We start from the raw sequence: 23,276 nt of genomic DNA on the forward strand, positions 1-23,276 counted from the left end.
TTTACATTCATACTATAATTCTATTAATCCTCTGAAGTAATACCTTATGGTGGTAGCGGAGGCTAAACGGAAAAAGAAAGAAGTTTGTAGTGTGTGAAAAGTACTGAGCCTAATCTGAAGTTGAAAAAGTCTCTTAATATTTGTTTAATATCTATTATTTAAGCTACAAAATAGAGTAGAACATATACAGTATTAAATTTTTTATAATGAACTTAGATAGTGAATGAGTTAACAGTGGGGATGAAACTAAATGAAAGATATAACATTTATTAAAGAATATAAAAGACTTCCTAAATGTAAATAAATTATCATTAAATATTAACAAAACAGTTTGCATGACATTTTCAAATCACATTGACTTATTATTACTCAATGAATTTAATTTTTATATTGAAAGAAAAGTTATTAAAAAAGTTGAGCAAACTTAATATCATTGATCAGCACTTGCATTGAAGTTATCAAATACAGGATATGCTATTTATTTCTTCAATACATAATAAGCTATTGTCTGTTGTACTTTTTCATAGTTTCCCAAATTTATCACTAGATCTTCAATAATATTTTCACACAATCTGTCTTCTGCTTGCCTTTTTTTTCTTTAATCACATGTTTAATGCAGTTTTTCCAAGTATTTGCATCTACTCTATTATCATCTGTCAGTAAATTTTTTACTTCACTTAACTTAGTGTTGAGTTCTTACTCCCAGTGTAGCCTTTGACTTGTGCCCATATTAATTCTGTTGGATTAAAATTTCAATGGTATGGAGGAAGACACAACACAATTTTTTTGATTTTGTAATTTCATCTTGACAATGAATATATATATTTTTTTAGATTGATTTTTTTTATTTTTAAAAGTTCTATAGAGTGTGGTGTACATGTCTCATTGTGTGCAGTTTTAATCATTTTGCAATTTCTGATTTTTGGGTCAAAGAGTTTTTTCATTTTTCAGGCAATGGTGTGGTGCATATCCATTACTATGATGGATCCTTCAGCAACAATTTTGACAACTTTTTAAAACACTGCATAAACTTGTCACCGTTCTTCTCATTGTGATACTCTTGGGAAGATCTGGAATACCACCTTTTACAACACATGTTCACTTCTAACGTGCATTACTCTAATCATTTACCCTTTCCAGCTGGGGTTTTCACCCCAATTGACAAATCTTTCATAAAAGTGTCTTTGTGCTCTTTATTTTTTTATCCACACATAACTTTTCCTGTATATGTCCTGCATTAACCCAAGTTTTATCATAGATTAAAATTGTCCCCTTCATGAAATCGCTTAATTTCCCATAAATATTCCCTTCATCATGAAACAATATTTTCACGTTCAGTGAATAGCATTATTTTTTCTGGACATGAAATGAAAATTCATTGATTTCGAAACATGATGTACTTCTAGAAAAATTTGGTTGTTCAGAATTGGTGTTCAAAGCATTTAATATTTTGTCCAAGCTAGGAAGCTCGTTATTAACCTTCAACTGGTGAGGTGATGTCAAAATGACACCGCTTGTCTGGTTGCTATGTGATTACCACCTCCATCCTTGATCGCATAATGAAATTTGCTTTGCAGTAGTTGTTTTTTTTTTAAATTATAGGTAGATTGTCATTCAGTGTGAGCTTTTATTGTGTCTGTTTTTTCCCAATTGAGTGTCCGATGTCAAACGAACATGTGCTTACCATTTATGCAAGTACAATTTCCTTTTGTAAGATGATCAAATAATGCAGATTTTTGCTTAAATATAGATTTCTTTGCAACCAATTGTTTCAAAATTATTAGCAAATCGTATTAATCTCTTTCAGTGTAAAAATAAATGTGAATGATCAGAATTTTGAAGAAACAATTCTTTGTGAACTGGATGAGTGGGAAAGCGAGGATTTGAACATTGGTGAACCAATTACAGATCAAAATAGGGAACAAGGTGCAAATGGTAATCAAGAATGGGGTACAGATAGAAATCGAGAGGTGGTTGGTGTAGAAAATGAGGATCAGGCTGTTGATTGGAATGACTGTATTGTTAGTGAACATGATACAGATTTTGAAATTGAAGTTTCAGGAGGTGATGAAAATGAAGGGAATAATATGTATGGGGAAGTAGATGAAAATGATTATCTGAGTAAATACAATTTTAAATGGTCTAAAGTAGAACCGAGAAGAAATGTCCGAGTTGCGGCACATAATATATTACGAATTGGTAATAGGCGTACTATTCGAAAAGAAACTGAAATTGTGTATGGAATAAACTATTTTACATATTATTTTGGAGTAGACAAAAAAAAACTGCTTCATTTGAGAACAAGATTAAAAAATCCAAATATTATTAAACTGAATGATGTTGATATTGTTGAATTGAAACTTATAGGAACACTTATAGGAATATTGCTTCTTACAGCAATATTTAAATGTAACCGCGAAAGCATCGACTCAGTTTTTACCGATGGGAGAAATCTTTCGATTGGTAATGTCAAAAAAGCGGTTTTTAGTGTTACTGTTCTAATATTTGATAATTCTCAAAACAAGAGCTCAGAGGCAAACCATTGACAAAGCAGCTTTGTTTAAGAAGTATTTGACGTTTTTATTGCTAATTGTCAGTGTATGTACTCCAACGGTTCAAATGCATGCGTAGATGAAATGTTAGTCCCGTTACGGCGGCAGATCCACATTTAAATTATTTGTGCCAAAAAGTCCAAATAAATATGGACTAAAATTGTGGCGTATTACTTACTCATGAACTAGTTATTTATATAATCCATGCATTACAGTGGTAAGGGTTCTGATGGAATTGGATGTCAAAAGAAGAAAACAAATTTTGTAAACCAGCACAGTCAACAATACAACTGGCAAAACCCCTTTATGGCTCAAATAGAAACATAGCTGGAGACAATTGGTTTTCATCAATTGACTTGGTCAAAAAACTGGGCGGTAAAGGGGTAACATGTGTTGACACCCTAAATAAAAGAAAACTAGAAATTTCAGCTAAATTTCTCCGTGACAAGAAACTAAATCTAAATTGGGGAAAGTTTACGGCTCTACTAAACAAATGACTTTGATTTCTTATGTACTAAAACGTATCACAGCAGTAACACATATTACTTTTGTGCATCATAATAAAGGTGATGACAATAAAAATAATAAGCCTGAGATTATATCTTATTATAATGCCACAAAAAATGGGGTTATGGTTAGACAAGATGTGCAGTAATTACTATGTATCCGGCGTATAAAGAGGTGGCCAATGGTTTTGTTATACAGGTTAATTGGTATTTGTGCATTCAATTCTTATATCGCTACATTCCTACATCGCTTATCTGTACAGTCTTATGACAGATGCTTTGACTATCTGAAAGTGGTAGCAGTGAAGTTAGTTTCTGCTCATACAACTTGAAGATTTTATAATAAAAGTATTTTTGAGATATACAAATTTCATTCAAAAGACTTTTTAAATTGCAAGAAGAAGCTGAGGTAGTTCCAACAACTTCTGAAGGCTACAAGACCGAAAGACGTGCATTATCTGCCCTGCAAAAAAGAAGAAACGCACATTGTATTTGTGCTATGATTGTAAAAACCCTGCTTGTTTAGACTGAAAAAGATTTACACTTTTTTTTTATTTCAGTGAATTTTTTATTTTATTATTATTTTTATATATATTCATCCGTATTTTAATATAGTATGTATGATTTCAAGTCTTAATAAAATGAAGAAAGCAAAAGAAAAACTAACAACTCAAAATTATGATTTCCAAATTCTTTACTTCTTTTTATTTTTTTAGTTTTCTATCTTTGAGATTCGAAGACCAGATTCCTCAGATTCACAACCATGTGAGGCAATTCCTTTTTGTCGGCAATTCCTTTGAAATTACAGATAATCATGTAACAATGGAAAAGGCTGTAAAGCAGAATGATTTCAGCTGCTAATTACCTAGTTATCACATTTTCTAGGAGAAACTACCTTTGTATCCTTCTCAGAATATGTATAAGGTACTAACCCGTAGAATAGAAACCTATTCAGGTAGCATCTCATGTAATGGGTTAATTATTTCAAACTATGAACTATTCTTTGAGATTAATTTTATTACACTTTAATAAATGCTGTACAAATTGTATTACAGGCTTTATCTTAGTTGTTTTGTAAATTCATTTACTTAGGGCTGTAAATCAGAACTGATTTACAGCCAACCACTCAACTTGTATATAATCTTTTACTTCTTTATTGGAATTTGGCTTTGGATTCCACATTATTGTACATTTATATAAATTTATAAAACCTCTGTTATTGCTTATCTTTGTTTACGGTGAACATTCAATCACTATCCTTTGTTTCAACCAGTACATATATTGGTCGAATTCCAGTTTCTGTGAATCGTGTGAAAGTTGCTGCAAGCATTTTTTGTAATCTAACTTTATGTGGTTTAGTCAAAGCTGTCAAGTTATTTTTTATCATTACTGTATAAAAGTGTTTTACTGTATTAAAACGCATTTAAAACATGGTCTAGGTGTTTCAAAAAGCTTTATTCACTTAACAATAACTAAAGTTAAAAATTTACTTAAAAATGATGTAAATAGTAACAAAATATTAATGGGTGTCAAAATGACATCACCTCACAATAAGTGTCTGTGAAACATCACCTCATCAGCTGAAGGTTAAAATAAAATAAATTAACTTTTTTCTGATAGCAGTTTTAGTAAAACTGTCCAACTTTTCAATCGTTCTCTCATGATTTTGATTTTTTTTTAGGGCTAATATGTTTACCATCAATTTTGTGTTTCAATTTTCTTGCGTTTTTTTAAATTAAAAATTGTTTTGCTTATGACTGTTGCACTACTTGCTTTAGTTTCAGGGTTATCTTGTTTTAAGATTATATATATATGTAGCGGGTTATTTTTTTCAGAGCTTCTTAAGGGTTTTCTCGGCTTCTATTTCACAACAGAATCATTCGCTGTTAAAACCTGATTGGCATAAAGACAGGGGTAAATCAAAATTAATAAAAGACACTGAATAGGGCTACAAAACACAAAATAGGGATAAACAGTTTTATACTTTACTCGATTATAAAGCTGTAGTATAAGTATATTGTAGTATATCATATTTTGTGAATTAATATACCCTCCTAGATGAAACCACGTTTCATCTGTAAAAAAATCTAATGTCGAAGATACCTATGGAACTGTCAATAAAATGTTTAAACCATTGACAGTAATTTAGTCTTTTGGTATGATCTGTAGGTTTCAGTTCTTGAGCACATGTTACTTTGTAAGGAAACGTTTCAGTTCTTCTCTTACAGCTTTACATGCAGTAGCAAGTCTGATGTCTTGCTGCTGTGCTAACTTACGCATTGACTTTGACAACTTTTGGCCATAGCATCCGAAATATCAAGCAGCTTCTGCTCGTTTAGTTTAGGTGGTTTTCCACTTTGATCAGTGTCTTCAATAGAGCCTGTTGCCCAAAATATTTAAATAAAAATTTGAACTGCATTGCGGTGTGGTTCTTCACCGCAATTTGGGAAATTTTCAGAAAGTTTGTGCTTCACTAAATCAGTATACTTGTCACCTTCATGAATAATGTGTTCAGTGAGAAAAACGCATTCCTCTACTGAAAGAACTATTATGTTTCTCACAACTATTGATTCTGATAAATGAAACAACACAAAACAAAGCATGTTCAATCACAACTCAAGAACTGATGTTTTGGTTTATTACTGAGTAATGCCCAACAAACGCTTAGTTTTTACCTTTGATATTAGTTGTAAGTTTTATTCATCTTTTAGAATAGTTTTAAATCCTTTAATTTTTTATATAAAAAAAAAAGATTCCGGGCGATGATAACGCGCAAGCGTTTTTCGCCCTCAAAAAAAAAAAAAAAAAAAAAAACGAACGCACAGGGCAACCAACCTAATGTGGAAAGAACAGAATGCATCACATAATTCTAAAGCATACTGCACAGTGACTTTCCAAATGCACTGCGTGTGTGTGTAGGAAAAAAATTAAAACAATATTTAGTTAATACAAGAACTTGACTTTATTCAAATTCTATATGAAACAAGAACAGCTACAAAAAACAAAACACATCTGACATGTAGTGGGGGAATAGCTATAGAGCTTGATAAAAGTGGCAAGTAATTGGTTTATTGCAATCTTTTCTTGAGGTAACCGGGAGTGTGCATTACTTATCAGTTCAGTTTATAATTAAATGTTTTTCCAATCATCTACTTTAATAATTTTGAATTTTTTGCCTACAATAAAAGAATATTTCATGCATATATATATGTTAGTGGTGTAACCATATAGTTACTCACAAAACTAAAATGGCATTGTCACGCTCAGAAATAATGTACATCCCATCCCAAGCTTATTAGTGAAGTAAGAAGTAAAGTGGTTTTCTGTTTATCAGTAGTAAAAAGAATGAATAATCATCTGTTAATAAAAGGGATTAAGTACAAATGAAGATGTTTAAGAGTTATTCTGTTTTAACTTATATTGGAGGTGCCCAGTAATTGGAAAGATTTTCATAAACTCTCATATTTAGAAAATGAGTCTTATGGTAAATCTTGTTTTAATTATTCATGAACAAACACTTTATCAAAATCATTTTGAAAATGCAAAACCATATACAATTTTTCACATCAATATTGTTTGAACTGGAAATCTTATAACTTGTACAATTTTCAACATAAAAAATTGTCTTTTGTGGTAGACATACTTCAATTTAAAAAAAAATTGTCAACCTTCTAATATAAGGTAGTAGCTTCTGTTAAATTAAATTTAGTTATTGAGAAAAAAAAACTGCTGTTTTCAAGTATTTTATTTTATGACTATAACAATAGTATTTTTATTTAATTGGATTTTTTATAGAGAGTTATTCAGAATTTTGCATTTCAGTCAGATCTGGAGTCAGCAAGTGAAATTGAAGATACTGCACTTAGTTTGCAGTTAGAACGAATCAGTAAAGAAAATCTCTATGATGCATATCGTAAGCTGAGAGTGAGATATAACAAATATAAAGGAAGATTTGTTGACCTAGCTGAACATTATCGTCGTTTGGAAAAAGAAAATATTAAGTGCAAGGTCAGCTGAATATAGTTATCACTTGAGATAAATGATCATTAATTCACTACTAAAAATATCATGTTGTTTCTGTAATTAGAATTAATTATTAAATGATTTGCACGATTATATTTTTAAATAAAAACCATTTTTATTAATTTTTTTTTTTCTCATTTCTGTTTTATCTGAGGAAGGCAGCAGAAAATATGATTTTTTTCTGCTGCCTTACCTTGACTGGATGTAAATATTGTGGTTATTATATTTGAAGTAGTATCCATTGCCATAGTAACTGAGTCTAGTATACAAGGTTTTAATAAAGTTTTACACCATAAATGTAGGTTTATTTAAATAACTAGTGAAGATGATTGAAAATTTTTGTGTTAACTGAACAGATATGAATATAGAGATATGTTGTTGAACAAATTTTTGTTTTAATCCTTTTTTACTTATGTTTCAATTATTATTAATGGATTTAATTGTCATGTCCTTGCCACATGTAGCTCTTTGATCTTCGAATTGTTTATGTAACGAAGAAGATATTTGCACTGCTGATATCTGCTGAAATACTTGAGTTCTATAGACATTATTTTATTCTTCTAGATTTCCAGAGCTGTAGTTGAACTGTTATAACATATTTTCTGAAGTTAAGGTTTATCAACGTAGCTCTCTCCTGTGTTACTTTTTTCCAATACAAAAAACTTTTGCATAAGACTTTCATTATAGATCTTTTCCAAGCTTTTACGATGATTTTTTGTCATGCAGTATATCATCTAAAATTTCAATAGCAACTTTTGTTTATTGATTAAGTTACATTGTTTGGGAACATTATGATAATAATATTATGAGCATAATGCTGCCTATCAATTATTTCGTTATTCATCACTTTATTGTTACTACGAGCCAGGAATGTTAACGAAGGAGTATTACTGCCATTAGGAACCAGTAATGTAACATCAATTTGTAATTTTGTAATAATGTTCTCAAATTTCTTAATGTTTATTAATTCAGATATTTTTTCGTTACTGAGAAAATTAATTCTGAACCTGTCATCCACATCAGTGATCATTCTAGAAATGGAGAAATGTTCCTTTCCTAACATTCAGAAAACAAATGTAAAATTCAAGGAAATAATTAATGCTGAACTAACTGCAATTAAACAATATATTCTTTTCTGAGAATGCATTAAAAAAATAAGCCATAATAAATGATTAAATAATAATAAATTTCAGATAAAATATCATCTTTTTAATCAGTGAAATTTTATTTGCTAGATATTATGTTTTTAAGATTTTCTGTATATGTTTTAAAGTTGGATCTGGTACAACTTATTTGGGTTGGTCCTAGAAGTAGATTCTGTAATAAGTAAGCAACATCTGTGCATGAAGATGATTTTATTATTACTTACAAAACTAGTTTTGATTCTGAACAGTGGAAGAATAAAACTATTTGTAATATACAGGGTGATTCAAAGAAACGGGAAATTAAAAAAATTAAATAACGTTAATGAAAAATTTTTTTTAGAAAATGAATTTTATTTCATGTAATTGTACAAATGTTGCCATTTTAGGATACATATATCTTAGTTTATTTTTTAAAGAAGACATCGTCCAGGTGACCTCCTCTTCTACGTAAACACTCACGAAGTCTCTTCCTTAAATTGTTCATGGTTTGACGTAACATCTCAACTGGAATTTCCGCAATTGCTTCTCTGATCTTTGCCTTCAGTTCTTCCGTTGTAGCAGGTCTACTGTGGAAACACTTTGCTTTTAAGGTGACCCCACAAAAATTAATCGCAAGCTGAGAGATCAGGTGATCTGGGAGGCCATCTAATGTCACCATTTCGTGAAATGACACGTTGTCGTTGTCAATCGGCGTACAGCTACCATCGATATTCATGCATTATGTGACGTTGCTCCATCTTGTTGAAACCACGCTGTGTTAAGAATTGGTGGAAATCTCTTTTGTTGTTCCACAACAAAGGTTTCAAGCATGGCTATGTAACGAGCCGACGTCACTGTAATCGTAAGACTGTTGTCATCCTCAAAAAAATAAGGGCCCATAACATTGTAAAATGACATAGCACACCACACGGTCACTTTCTGGCTGTGCAACGGAAGCTGGTGTAGCTGTGTAGGATTTTCTTGTGCCCAGTATCTGAAATTTTGCTTGTTAACTAGATCCACTGAGGTGGAAATGCGCTTCGTCTGACATCCACAGTTCGTGAACAAACTCTTCGTTATCATTTATCTTCTGAAGCATTACATTACAGAATTGTGCTCGCACAACTGCATCGTTCGGTTTCAGTTCCTGGACGATCTGCAACTTGTATGGATGGTATTGCAAGTCCTTCACTAACATTCTTCGAACACTTGAACTATGCAATTGTAAAGATGCTGAGAGACGACGGATTGACCGATGTGGACTTCGTGTGACAGCATCTTGTAAAGCTTGAACATTCTGTGGTGTACGGACAGTTCGCTCACGGCCTGGAGGTTTCTTTTTCATTGCCGAACTAGTTTCCTCAAAATTAGATATCCATGTTTTAATTGCATGTGCTGATGGAACACGGTCGTGCCGTCCCAGATTAAAATGACAGCGAAATTCTCTACGCGCTCCCTCCACACTATCATTGTTTTTGTAAACGCTTTGATAGCTAATGCACGTTGCGCACCACTCCAAGGATCCATGACAACTAAATGGCAGGTTAGGTTAGAGAGGCTGGCGCCACTTATCAAGTGGTACCAATTGCCCATGGCTACCAACACAACTTTCAAAATTTCCCGTTTCTTTGAATCATTCTGTATATAATATTTATTGAAATTAATAATTTTGAGATTCATATTACTACTCTGTATTGTTAAATTATTTTTAAATTCTATTAAATAAGTCATCTAGTACAGAATATTGAGATAAGACATGTTTTACCTTAATTTTTCATGTAAGTACTTTTGTGGGTTCCTGGATCCTTAGTAACAATTGAGATAATTCCGTTATTGCATAATAAAATGTAAAAATAAAAATACAAAAATAATGAAAATTGTGTATTAATTTACACAAGTGCTGCTATCAGTTGAAGTTTTTAAAATACTGTGCTATCTGTTGCAGTTTATCAGTCTTCCTCAAACACTGATAGTTTATCAAATTGAAATTTTGTTTGTATATATATTATTTTTCTAATAGATCTAATTTTATGTCATCTTTATTAATTTCTAATATTTCTAAATTTGTGTTAATATCAGAAATTGAATGTTTATTGTTTATTAGATGGTCTACTATATTGGATAAACCTAATTTATTATTTTGGTAATTTATATAATGTTCAAAAAATCTAGATTGTTTTCCTATGTAAATACCATCACAATTATTACATTTAATTTGATAAATTCCATGCAGATTGTGTATTTTATTGTGTTAAAATTTTTTTTTATGTGGTTATTATGTTTGTTTACTGGTTCAAATATTAATTTATTGTAAATTTGAGTAATGTTATTAATGTATAAATACTTGATGAATGTTTTTTTCACTCTGTCATGTCTTATTATGTATTGGTTGTAAGGTGTTATTGTGTTTTGATAGGTTTTTTTATAAATGTTATTAATTATCTAGTTTCATATCCATTTTAATATAAATTAAATATATTAGAAAAATATTACATGTATAAGTATAATCAAAATTTCAGTTTGATTAACCAACATCAGTGTTTGAGGGAGATAGTCTTATTAAAACTGCAACAGATGGCAGCACTCATTTAAATTAACACCAATTTTCATTATTTTTTATTTAAATTTTTACTATGCAATAACAGAATTATTTTAATCATGACTGAGGATTGGGATCCTGCGACATTGGTTTCATGAAAAAGTTAAGGTAAAATATGTCTTATCTCAATATTTTGTAGGTTGTGGCTCTGTAGGTGGTTTATTTAATAAGATTTAAATATAATATATAATATATATATATAGTTGCCCCAGCGAATCTATGAGCTTGTGACATCATGTGCTGACATCTCATTATATTATTGTTTTCCAAAATATTATTTTTGTGTGTAATTATTATTTTTATTTCATTTTTTGACTTACAAACAATACAGGCCGCCCAATCAATACATTTATGTTGTTGTGTGTTTAATTCTTTCCACTTGAGTTTATTACTTGTATAAAAATGCTTAATGATTGAATTTTGTAAACAATAACAATTCCTTAACCAGTGAGTAATGCTTTGATTGGTCTTATGTTCCGGCCTATATAAATTTATATATGCAGATAGAAATGATGTCTTTCGTCATGATTATATTTAGATCCGTCATTATTAATACATAATGTGTGTTTAAAGAAATAAACTTTAGTCCAGTTTATATAGTGTTCAGTGAAGATATTTGAGTATCGTTTTTGTGTAATCATATTATTTTACAATTACTCATTGTTTTTCGCAAATTTTTGTAATATATTATTTTTTGTTTGTTTGTTATTAGTGCAGTTTGTTATGGTAGAATTTAAATCCATAGTTAAGAAAAAACTTAGCAGTCAAGCACTTGAAATTATGTAATGTTTAAGATTTTATGAAAAAAGAAGTTTTAAAAGTAGATAAATTAACTGACGACAAACATATAACTGGCATTCAAAAATGTGAAGAAAGAACTGCTGCTGCTTGTGAATATCAAAAACACAAGTTCAAAAACTCAGAAGAGAAAAAAAGACATTTTTCAAAAAACATCCCAATCATGTTTTTTCAGCACACTGAAAAAGTATAAATGACATTCGAAACCTGTCAGTGGACTGGACAGTTTTGATTTTTTTGTGTAGTTAAAAGAACAGTTAATAAATTTCATTCAAAGAAGAATGAATTACCTACTTAAAAAAAAAAATAAGGCAAGAAATTCAGTCATCTATTGATTTTAAAGGCAGTGAATCAACTTCAGCTGTAATTTTGAAAGAGTTGGTTCAAATGGCGTAAAACTGAAAATAACAGAAAACTTGTGATTGAGAAATCTGATATCAGGTGGAAGAGAAATGAATATTTGCAGGCAGTGGCTAAGTACAGGCAAACCAATGCTACAATTGTTTATTTGGATGAAACGTATGTTGTAAGTTCACATTGTTTGACAAAGTCGTGGTCTGATGGTATTGTTCAGGGACTTCATATTCCGATTTATAAAGGTGACTGTTTAATAGTAATTCATGATGAAGGAGAAATTGGTTTTATTCCGAATGCATTGCTAACTTGGAAAGCCAGTTCAAAAAGTGGTTACTATCGTGAGAACATGAATACAGACAATTTCATGAAATGGGTGCGTGAAAAATTGATTCCAAATCTTCCACCTATGTCACTAATAGTTGTTGATATATCACTTATCACAATACAGGTATTGTTAAAGCATCAAATTCTAACTCCAGAAGAAAAGATATGACTGATTGGCTGGAGAAAATCCATATTCCATAAAACTGAAGTACAAAAAAATCACTTGGATGAACTTTTGAAAAAAACATGGGCATCATGTTCTTAGATTCCCACCGAACCATCCTTATTGGAATCCAATCGAGATGGTATGGTCAGTTGTAAAAAGACATGTTGCGAGTCATAACATAACATTTTCTTTCACAAATTTTGAAATATTAACTACAGAGAAAATTAATTCCATGTATGAAGATGACTGGAAATCCTAATGTGAAAAAGTAAAAAATATTGGAAAAGAGTATGGAAACTGGAACTATTGGTAGATGAAATGATCTATCATTATATTATATTGTAGATTCTTGATAATGAAACTGAAAATGAAAGTGACAGTGACAGTGATTCATTTAGCGAGGATGGTGAACTTGGTAGAAGTTTGAATTAGATGCATGAAGAAAATTCAAGTAAGCTTTTGTTTATTATTAAAAATTAATAAATTAATACAAATAAAGGTTATAAAAGAGTTAATTATGTATTGTTTATAATTATTAAATGTAAATATGATAGTTATTATCATGTACAACATGATAATAAGTAATACTTTGATTTGATATACAGAGTTCATGTTTTCAGGCCGAAAAGTAATAGTCAGTCTGCTCATGACATCACAAGCTCGTATATTGGCTGGGCCTAGTATACATGCATGTGTCATAGATATCATATCTTTGTTAGCTAAAGATCAAGTAGAGAACACTTCTTAAAACTGCTATCACCACTGAAAATTGTTGATAGTGAACTTGAAAATAGATCTGTGTAGAATTATACTGCTAATGTTGCATGAATGTGATATCGATCAATAAATCATTACTACAAATAATAATATTAATGAGTTTTCTTATATAATTGTAATTTAGTTCATTTTTTCTGATTAGTGAATAACATTAAAACTTTATTATATCTTGGTTATAATTCAAAGTAAGGTTTTATTATTGTATTGCAAGATTAAATTGTCTGATTTTCAGCTTCTGCAGTAGAAAGGATAGATAGAAAGAAAAACTGTAAGTATGGAGACAAGTAAATTCACATGTTTTTGCCTTAAAAATATAAATAAAAGATTTCAGATGTTAAGAAGCAGTGACTTTACACTGTATACAAAATAGGTTTTAAAAACTGTATGTTTTTTAAATTCCATTAAAAATTTTTTAAACAAATTTCTATTGCAAATTGTTTCTTAGGTATGATAAGTGATGGAACAATTTTTTTTTTCCGTATCCTTAAGGAACAAGTTTCTAAACTTCCTTCTTAATGGTTGCCTTTGTCACAAAAGAGAGCTTCCTGCCTGGTTTTAAGTTTTAGGATTGTATGGTGTAAAGTGAATGTGTTGATTGGTAGTCACCCAGTAAAATTTAGAGAAAAAATGTTACTCTTAAATTTTTAATGACTAAATGTTTGACCAAATAATTTTTAACCCTTACGGCCTCAAGCCTATTTTGTAAGTAATAGTTAAAAGCCTCAAGCACGTTTTTCAGAAAAAGTAGATGTTTGGTTTAGATGTCACAGAAATAACAATATACACGATAAAATTATGAAAAAAATTGTAATTACTCAGTAAACTATGTAGATTGTGGTGCTGCGATCCAAAATGGTGTTACACCCTTGATTATTTAAAAAATAAAATTCAACTTTTTTCATTAAAAAAAAAAAAAAATACTGAATTTGTTCTTTATTTGAAAAAAATCCTTGCTATTTATATCTAATCTATCACTGTTTCTAAAAACTATACTTATTTGTGAACAAAATAAAAAAAATTTCTGTTAAAAATTCATATATTTACAGTTATTGAAATTTTTGTGTTACCATTTTTTTGTAACATTTATGCTTTGAAATTTCAAAATAATTCTAAAATGGTGCGCTGAAAACATTTTACCAAACCAAGGGGTTGCCTGTGATGATACTGTACTCCAGTAACTCTAATTTTAATTTCAATCTTTCTAATTATCCCCATATTCAGTATGCAAGCTATAAAACCTTTCATTTCAGAAATGGTAATATTTTTCCATTTTCGGTATGGTTCAAACAGCCTATCTCTATTTGCATTTAAATATTGATTGGCTGATCTATTGGTTTCTTTCACCATCAGTTCAAATAAATTAAGTGTAAATAATAAATAAAAATAAATTATAGGTGTGGAACCTGGATTAGGCATATGTTTTGGGCCGAGGAGTTCCAAAAATTGATGTGGAAGAGGGACATTATCTTCCGGTTCAATGATGTTTCTGTATGCCTCATCTTCTCTGAATCCCCATCTCTATCACTAGTGATTAATTTATCATCTTCTTCAGCCCCACTGTCACTAGATAATTCAAAATCTTTATCAGTATCATCAACAAAAAAGTTATTAATTTCTGCATCGGTAAGACGTCTACTAGGCCTGGATATTGTGGAAAACAAAACACCGAACTAACGAATAAATCTGAATATTTTACGGATCGCGGTAACTAAAACTACAACTAACACTATAATTGAAATTCTAATTTCATAAAATAATATTATAATACCTATAAAAAATCCCTTATAAATGCACAGAGTAACCAAAACATAACCATGAATACATGGAACAAACTTCTGTTTACATCAGAGGTTATTGGAATTTTGAAATAGATTATTCTCTAAAATACGTATCATAAAATGAAAACAACCTACACTATCGATATCTACGAATTGTAAGCTTTAAGAAAAGATACTATATGAGGGATCTAGCAGTACGTAAAGAAATATATGAACATAAAAACTACATACCGATATATCGTACGGGTGAGACTTTTAGCACAAGCACTCCTGTATGATATATCGTTACCTTGAGGCTCTAAGGGTTAAAGTTCATTTATTCTTATTTGTTTGTGTAAAAGAAAAAGTACATTTTCTTTTTATTATTTATAGAATGTCTTATCGGAAACACAAGATAAAGCGTTACGTAGAATAAGTGAACTCAGGGAACAATGTAATCTTGAACAAGAAGCTAAAGCACATTTAGAAGAAGCACTTCGTAGTGACTTAGAAGAAAAGGATCATCTCATAGCAACATTAAACACTAAGGTGATTTTATTGTTTTATTTTTTAGTTGGTTTTCAAATTTTCTAATGTAGCCTTTTGTACTTAATATACTCAGAGGTTAATGTAATGAGTGCAAGCTTTGATCAAAACACGTGGTAGCACAAATTACTGTTAGAATATCTTTGTGTTTAAAAATCAGTTTATTAAATTTTTAAACCATGTTTTTAAACTTGAAATAATTTCAGTAATCATTCATGATGCGATTTTATTAGTAGCACAAGTTGCAAGATGTTTTTAAATTATAATGCTAATAGCTATGCTGCAAAAAGTACTTTAACAGTAACTATAAATAAATGGTATAATATTTAAATTACAGTATGAGTAAATGCTTTTTAGTAGAAATCTAATTAAGCCCCAGGAAATAAATTGTTGATCGGCAGATATTGTGAACAAACTCGTGTTTTCTAGTCTTTCTTCTGAAGAGGGAGGTTTGTCAAATGAGAATGGCAAAGCAAATGGAATGCTACCACCAACAATAAATTTGTACAGTTTGGAGCACTTATGTCTGTGGAGCTTTTCAAGCAGGAATAACCATTAAGAGGAGGTTATTATTTGCCGTTTGTGAATAGGGCACACTAAGCTTCCTCATATACATTTCATGAATCGAGACTGATATACCCGTTTCTGTTTACTGTGACTGCCAACTAACCATACACCACATCCTTGTGTACTGTTTCTGTTATGCGGCATGTGTTGGAAATTTAAATTAGGAGCTAACATCTGAAGTATTTTAGTAAACAGTAAAATGATATTATCAAATGTCTTGTTTCTTAAAGCCATACATCTTTACTTGAATATTTAATAATTAATGTAATTGATTTTTTAGTGTTGTATAATGTGTGGTTCATGTTCTGCATTTCTTTGAGTTCAGTGTGCTCTATTACAAGCGGCTGGCAAGTTAAAACACTCGGTAAGAGGAGGTCAAAGGATACAGATCATATAGTGTATGCATCAGATGGACGTCGACTCAGTGCCTTTCCCTTTAACAGGTCACATCAAAATTCTCGTAATGCATACTTATAATTAGTTTTCTGTTTTCATTAGCTTTCTGTTTAATGCATATTAATAGTGTATTGTTTGTTATAAAATATAACTAGTTCATGCATCCAGTGATCGTTTACCACACCTTACAGTCCACTTAGACATTTGAGTTATGACCGTACATATTGGTCCTTTTCGCGTGCTGGATGCGTGAATATTCGTTGTGTTTTTACCATATATAACGTGCGTGAGACGTTTCTAAGTACAGTTTTTTTTTATGAAATAATATTTTCTTTTAGTTTCGTTTGTTTAATATATGTGTGTTCACAAATTATGTACCGTCGTCTTGTTACAATTCAAGACAGTATTATCGATAACGGCGGGCGGCCTATTTGGCGAGCATGACATCATCGTCTGGGAATGATTATCACCGATGACATCATTCATCTACGAAGCAAGATAAGTAGTAAACAATTAATTTAATTTGGTATTTAGTCTATTAGCTGCTATCGCTCAGTTTCGTTATTTACTTGCCTAAATATTTCCTTATTATTTGTTCCATATTATTCACATGTCATTTATACATTGTTTTCCATAATTATCTCTTTATACTTACGTCGTCCTATGTTGTTATTTTGTCCTGTATATTATTCATACTTCCTATTTTGTAATTACATATCCATTATTAGTTGTTACCTTGTCCCTTATTTGTCATATCATGTATTAGATCGATGTAGTTACCTATTCTTACAATGGCCGGTTAGGATGTTAGTGATAACTTTGAACTAAAAACCCTCAGCTGTCAAAGGGGGTATTTTAAAGTCAAGACTAACCAAACTTATTACAATTGTAGATGCGTTAGAGGCTGGCGCACTAAAGGTAGAGTTACTTTCTCTCAAACAACTAGGTTGCTTACAATCCCCCAAGAATTTGGTAAAATTCAAAATAAAATTGAATTACTTTTAGAGTCTATTGAAAGCGAGCTCGATTACCGTGAAGATTTTGAAAACAAGGTTGATCAATTATCTGTGAAACTTTTAGATTGGATTGATCAAAAAAAAGGTTCCTCTTTCTAATTCTGGTAGTTCCAAATCTAGCTCAGATGGGAAAATTGAACCGATAAAATTACCTATAATAAGTATTCCATCATTCCAAGGTGACTTTAAGGACTGATATCATTTTCGAGACATCTTCGAATCATTAGTAGTAAAAAATGAGGGATTATCTGACATTCAAAACTTTCACTATTTGTTGTCTGCACTTCGTGGGGAAGCGCATGGGTTAATAAAAAACATTCCTATTACTGATGCAAATTTAAAAAATGCCTATCGGGTCATTTGCGAGAGATACAATAACAAAAGAATTATAGTCACAAGTCACGTTAAATCTCTATTGAATTTACCTTCAGCTAACAAGAGTAATCCTAATTAATTGTGTAAATTAATTAATGAAGTTCTAATGAATTGTGATGTTATTAAGGCGCTTAATTTAGAGGTAAACTTAAACGAATTACTATTGGTTCAATTAAGCAAGGTTGATATTTCAACGTGTACTAAATTCGAATCATCCCTTAAAATAAAGCAGATCGCTACGGTAAATTCTCTCAAAACCTTTTTAGAACATAAATGCCAAACAGAGCAGGTACTTCATAATGAAACATATCAGGGATCTCCTTCTACAGTAAACCAATTCAGTTCAAAAAACTCTTATAACAAATCAAATAAGACAAATTCAATGGTAGCTACTAGTTCATCCCTTTGTAATTTATATAAGGGTACTCATAAATTACACAAATGCCATAGGTATACCTCACTCAACTCGTCATAGAGACTGAATAGAGTCAAAAGGTTCTGTTTATGTTTGAATTGTCTCAATACAGGTCATATGTCTAAAGATTGTCCGTCATCCACCTTATGTTTCAAATGTAACAAGGGTCATCATACATCCCTTCATTGGGAAAGGGTTGACAACTCAAAGGTATATCAGGCTTCTGGCTCTAGTAAACAAACCCCTGAAAATAAATCACCTAATCAATCGGATCAGTTAATAAAAAGTTGTTATACTAGTCCTGGAATCAAACACAAGTGTTGCTTGCAACTGCCTTGATTAATGTGCGAGATGAAAATGGCAATTACCTTACGTGTCGCGCTATTTTGGATAATGGGTCACAGGTAAACTTCATAACTGAAGATATAGTACAGAAATTGCAACTTGACTTAAAGGATTCGAGAATCCTTTCCCAATAGAATCATTCAATAACTTGGCATATGAGTCCAAATATAATGTTAAAGTAAAGATCTGTTCTTTAAAATCAAATTTTTCTATGAAGATCAACTGCAATGTACTTCCAAAGGTTACCACGGATCTCCCTTCCAGTAAAATTAAATATGATTCTTGGAACATCCCTCCTGACATGGAACTTGCAGACCCAGGATTTAATGTACCACAGTGTATCGACTTGCTGCTTGGGGCACAGGTTTTTATGAAATTATTGTTAATGGAACAACAAACATGTCCGGGTTTATACCCTGTTTTACAAAAAACACAACTCGGCTGGATTGTGAGAGGTGAATTTCGTAATCAAGATGAGAAGGCAACTTCATTCCCACAGCATGGTTTTTTCACTCGGCAGTGCAACTCAATCAATGATCAGCTCCAAATGTTTTGAGAACTTGAGGAAATCAATACTCCAGCTTGGTCTACTGAAGAAAGGGAATGTGAAGAACATTTCATTGCTAATACGTCAAGAGACAACCAAGGGCATTTTGTGGCCAAATTACCCCTGAAGCAGGAACTTTCAACTCTCGGGGAATCCAGGTCAACAGCTCTTCATCGCCTCCAAGGACTTGAACGTCGTCTCTCTTCAGAAAAGCAGCTACATGATGAATATCATCATTTTCTTGACGAATACCATAAACTAGGGCACATGCAACCCATTCCATCAACTGGTCAACCCACATATTTTCTACCACATCATGCAGTCTTTAAACAAGACAGTACTACTACTAAAACTGGAGTAGTACTTGATACATCGTGTAAAACATCTAATAACATCTCGTTAAATGATATTTTAAGAGTCGGTCCTGTTGTTCAATAGGATCTTTGTACAATCATATTACGTTTCCACACTAGTGAGATAGTATTTATCACAGACATAAATAAAATGTATCGACAGGTTAGAATACATCCTAGCAATTATGATTGCCAGCGGATATTGTGGCGCGATTCCCCAGTGGATCCAATACAAGAGTACCAACTCAACACAGTTACTTATGGCACTTTGTCAGCCCCATATCTTGCAACCAGATTTCTACAGAAATTGGCGGATGATGAACAATGTAACTATTCCAAGGGTGCAATAAGTATTTTAAAACATGACTTTTATGTTGATGACTGCATCTCAGGATCAAGTGATTTAGATTCGGCTGTCAAATTAATCTCTGAACTACAATCTCTTCTCACCAGTGGTGGCTTTCAGCTTCATAAATGGGCTTCCAATAGTACTCAACTTCTGGAAACAATTCCTCGTGAATTTCAAGAAAACCAGTTCAGCATTGAAGTCAATGGCAATGCTACAGTAAAGGCGTTGGGGCTTCGATGGCAAACTGCACAGGATCACCTCCAAATTGTTAGTGGAATTACCTCATTACATCAACAATTTCGGCCAACTAGTTTTACAAAAAGAAATGTCCTTGCTACCATTTCGTCCGTATTTGATCCACTTGGTCTATTGGCTCCTACAGTAATTCGTTGCAAAATATTGATGCAAAGGTTATGGAAACAAAATCTTAATTGGGATGATATCCTCCCTTCAAACTTACAGCAAGACTGGGAACTCATTTATAATTCACTTGAGCGGCTCAATGAAATTCATATTGATAGATTGGCAATGATAAAGAATCTTGTTCACATACAATTGCACGGCTTCTCAGATGCCTCTGAGGCAGCCTACGGTGTTGGTGTTTACTTCAGATCCTGCAATTCTGATGAAAATATTGTCGTTAATTTACTTTGTGCGAAATCTAGAGTGGCACCACTCAAGCAAGTTTCCTTACCTCTTCTTGAGCTCTGTGGTGCTGTTTTGTTGGCTCGTTTGATTGCTAAGGTCAAGGCTAGTATTGATTTAAATATAAATGAGACACATCTATGGACAGACTAGCATTCTACTTGCATGGTTGAAAAGGTCTCCATCTACATGGAAGACATTTATTGCAAATCGCGTCAGTTAAGTGCAAGATTTAACAAAGGAATGCACCTGGCATCATGTTTCATCAGCATCCAATCCTGCGGATATGGTGTCACGCGGAGTCACTCCTCAAGAACTCATAAATAACGAGTTATGGTGGCATTAGTTGACAGAAACCCCATCACAATGGCCGTCACTTACATTTGTGGCAACCTTAATTAGTGATATTCCTGAAATGCATCCTACCGTAAGTTTTGTCGCATCCACCTGCTCAGATGACATTTTGAAGGAATCATCTTGTCTTCCAGGAGTCCAGCGAAAAATTGCATATTGTCTTCGTTTCGTAAAAAAATTGTAAAGGTTCAAAGAATTCATGAAATTTTGGGCCACTCACTACTAAGGAATTAAAAATATCCTTAAACACTTACATAAAATTAGCGCAACGTGTCTGTTATTCCCAAGAACTCACGAATTTGGAAAGTGGACGGGAATTAGCTACTAAATCAACTATATGTAACTTGCACCCATTCATTGATAACGCTGGTCTTCTTAGAGTTGGAGGAAGGCTACAAAATTCCGAGCTTCCATTTCAAACACAACATCAAATCATCTTACCACTGCGTCATCATCTTATGCGACTATAAATTGAGCAAGAGCATAAATGACTTATGCATGCTGGTCCACAGTTATTGATTAACTCACTTCAATCCAACTATTGGATACCTTCAGCAAGAAGGATTATGAGAAACATTCTACATAAATGTACACGTTGTTTTTGGTTATCAGCAAAACCACTTAACCAGCTCATGGGAAGTCTACCTAGCAAGCAAGTTGTTCCTGCACGGCCCTTCCTTAACACAGGTGTGGACTTTGCTGGCCATTCTTCATAAAATCTGGCACGCGTCGCAGCAAAGGTCGCGTTAAATGTTACGTTTCAGTATTTGTTTGCCTTGTTATGCACGCCGTTCACTTAGAACGCGTAAGTGACTTAACTTCTGATGCTTTCCTAGCAGCTCTTCGTTGATTCATGACACGCCGAGGAATCTGTGCAAATATCTATAGTGACAACGGCTCAAATTTCATCGGTGCCTCTAACAAGCTTCGTGAAATCTATACCATGCTAAAAAATAATAATACAGCCATTTCGGAGAATCTGTCAGTGGATTGTTATCAATGGCATTTTAACCCTCCTAGCGGACCCCATTTTGGCGGCATGTGGGAAAGTGCAGTCAAGGCAATGAAATACCATCTCTGTTGCATTGCTGGTAATAATTGTCTAACGTTTGAAGAAGTGATGACACTACTTACGCAAGTAGAAGCTTGTTTAAATTCTTGGCCATTGTCCAAATTATCAGATGATCCTACAGATCATTCCTACCTTACTCCTGGCCATTTCCTGGTTGGAGAACCTCTCGCCATCCTCCCAGACCCTGACCTGAGTGATATGCATGATGTGAATAGACTAAGTAGATGGCAACTGGTCCAGCTACTCACTCGACAACTGTAGTGAAAATGGTCTACCGAATACTTGACATCTTTGCAGCAGCGAGGAAAATGGTCATCATCCAACCCAAATCTGCAAAAGGGTGAAGTCGTTCTCATCAAAGGCGATCAACTCCCACCTTTAAAAGGGAAATTAGCGGTAATTGAAGACCTTCACCCAGGTGCTGATGGCCATGTAAGAGTGGTTTCAGTTCGAACAGCTCAAGGTGCAATGTTTAAACAACCTATTGTTAATCTGCCCATTTCCAACAGGGGACAAAGATGAATAAGTATTCATGTAATGTTTTCTTGTTATTGTTTTTTATGTGCTATTATTGGCATTGTCAGAGTTTGTATTGTTAACATTGTTGAATTTATGGTGTGAATAATTTTTTGTGTTATTTCTAGTTTGCCTTGACTATTTGCATATATACTTTTACATTGATGAATTTGTTATTATTTTCCATGTATTATTGTTAGGTTTCAGTTTTGATTTTGTATTTTATTAGTTGAATTCTATTCTTTATCAAGTGTTATATTTTTATTGTTCTATTAATTTTTATCATTTATTATTTGCAAGTAATCTTAGGTTACTTGATTTGTATTTGTTATTTTGGACATTGTAAAAATACAATGTATTTTGGCGGGCGGTATGGCTCATGTTCTGCATTTGAGTTCAGTGCGCTCTATTATATATATGATAGGGTACGGATCATATAGTGTACGCATCAGATGGACATCAGCTCAGTGCCTTTCCCTTTAACGGGCCACATCAAAATTCTCGTAATGCATACTTATAATTAGTTTTCTGTTTTCATTAGCTTTCTGTTTAATGCATATTAATAGTGTATTGTTTGTAATAAAATATAACTAGTTCACGCATCCAATGATCATTTACCACACCTTACAGTCTACTTAGACATTTGAGTTATGACCGTTCAATGTGTTTTAGCTTTTTACTATTTTTCCTGTGTTATTGTGCATTTTGATTGTTCATTTTATTTCTGTATTACTGTTATTTAGTTTATATCTCTATTATACTTAGCGTTGGTGACTTTGACCTTGTTTGTTTATTTT

At 32.2% G+C, this 23,276-nt stretch overlaps 1 protein-coding gene across 2 annotated transcripts in view; it reads left to right on the forward strand.

Annotated features, from left to right (window-relative positions):
• Positions 1-23,276, forward strand: part of Golgin245 (golgin subfamily A member Golgin-245) — a 120,823-nt gene that overhangs the window by 17,350 nt on the left and 80,197 nt on the right. For both annotated transcript variants that reach the window (XM_075377207.1, XM_075377215.1), the window contains exons 4-5: positions 6,881-7,066; positions 15,377-15,532. In XM_075377207.1, the coding sequence (XP_075233322.1) occupies positions 6,881-7,066; positions 15,377-15,532 (342 nt within the window). The remainder of the gene's footprint in view (positions 1-6,880; positions 7,067-15,376; positions 15,533-23,276) is intronic.

This window comes from Lycorma delicatula, chromosome 1, assembly GCF_047948215.1.
Source record: "Lycorma delicatula isolate Av1 chromosome 1, ASM4794821v1, whole genome shotgun sequence".
In the NCBI taxonomy this organism is placed as follows: Eukaryota; Metazoa; Arthropoda; class Insecta; order Hemiptera; family Fulgoridae; genus Lycorma; species Lycorma delicatula.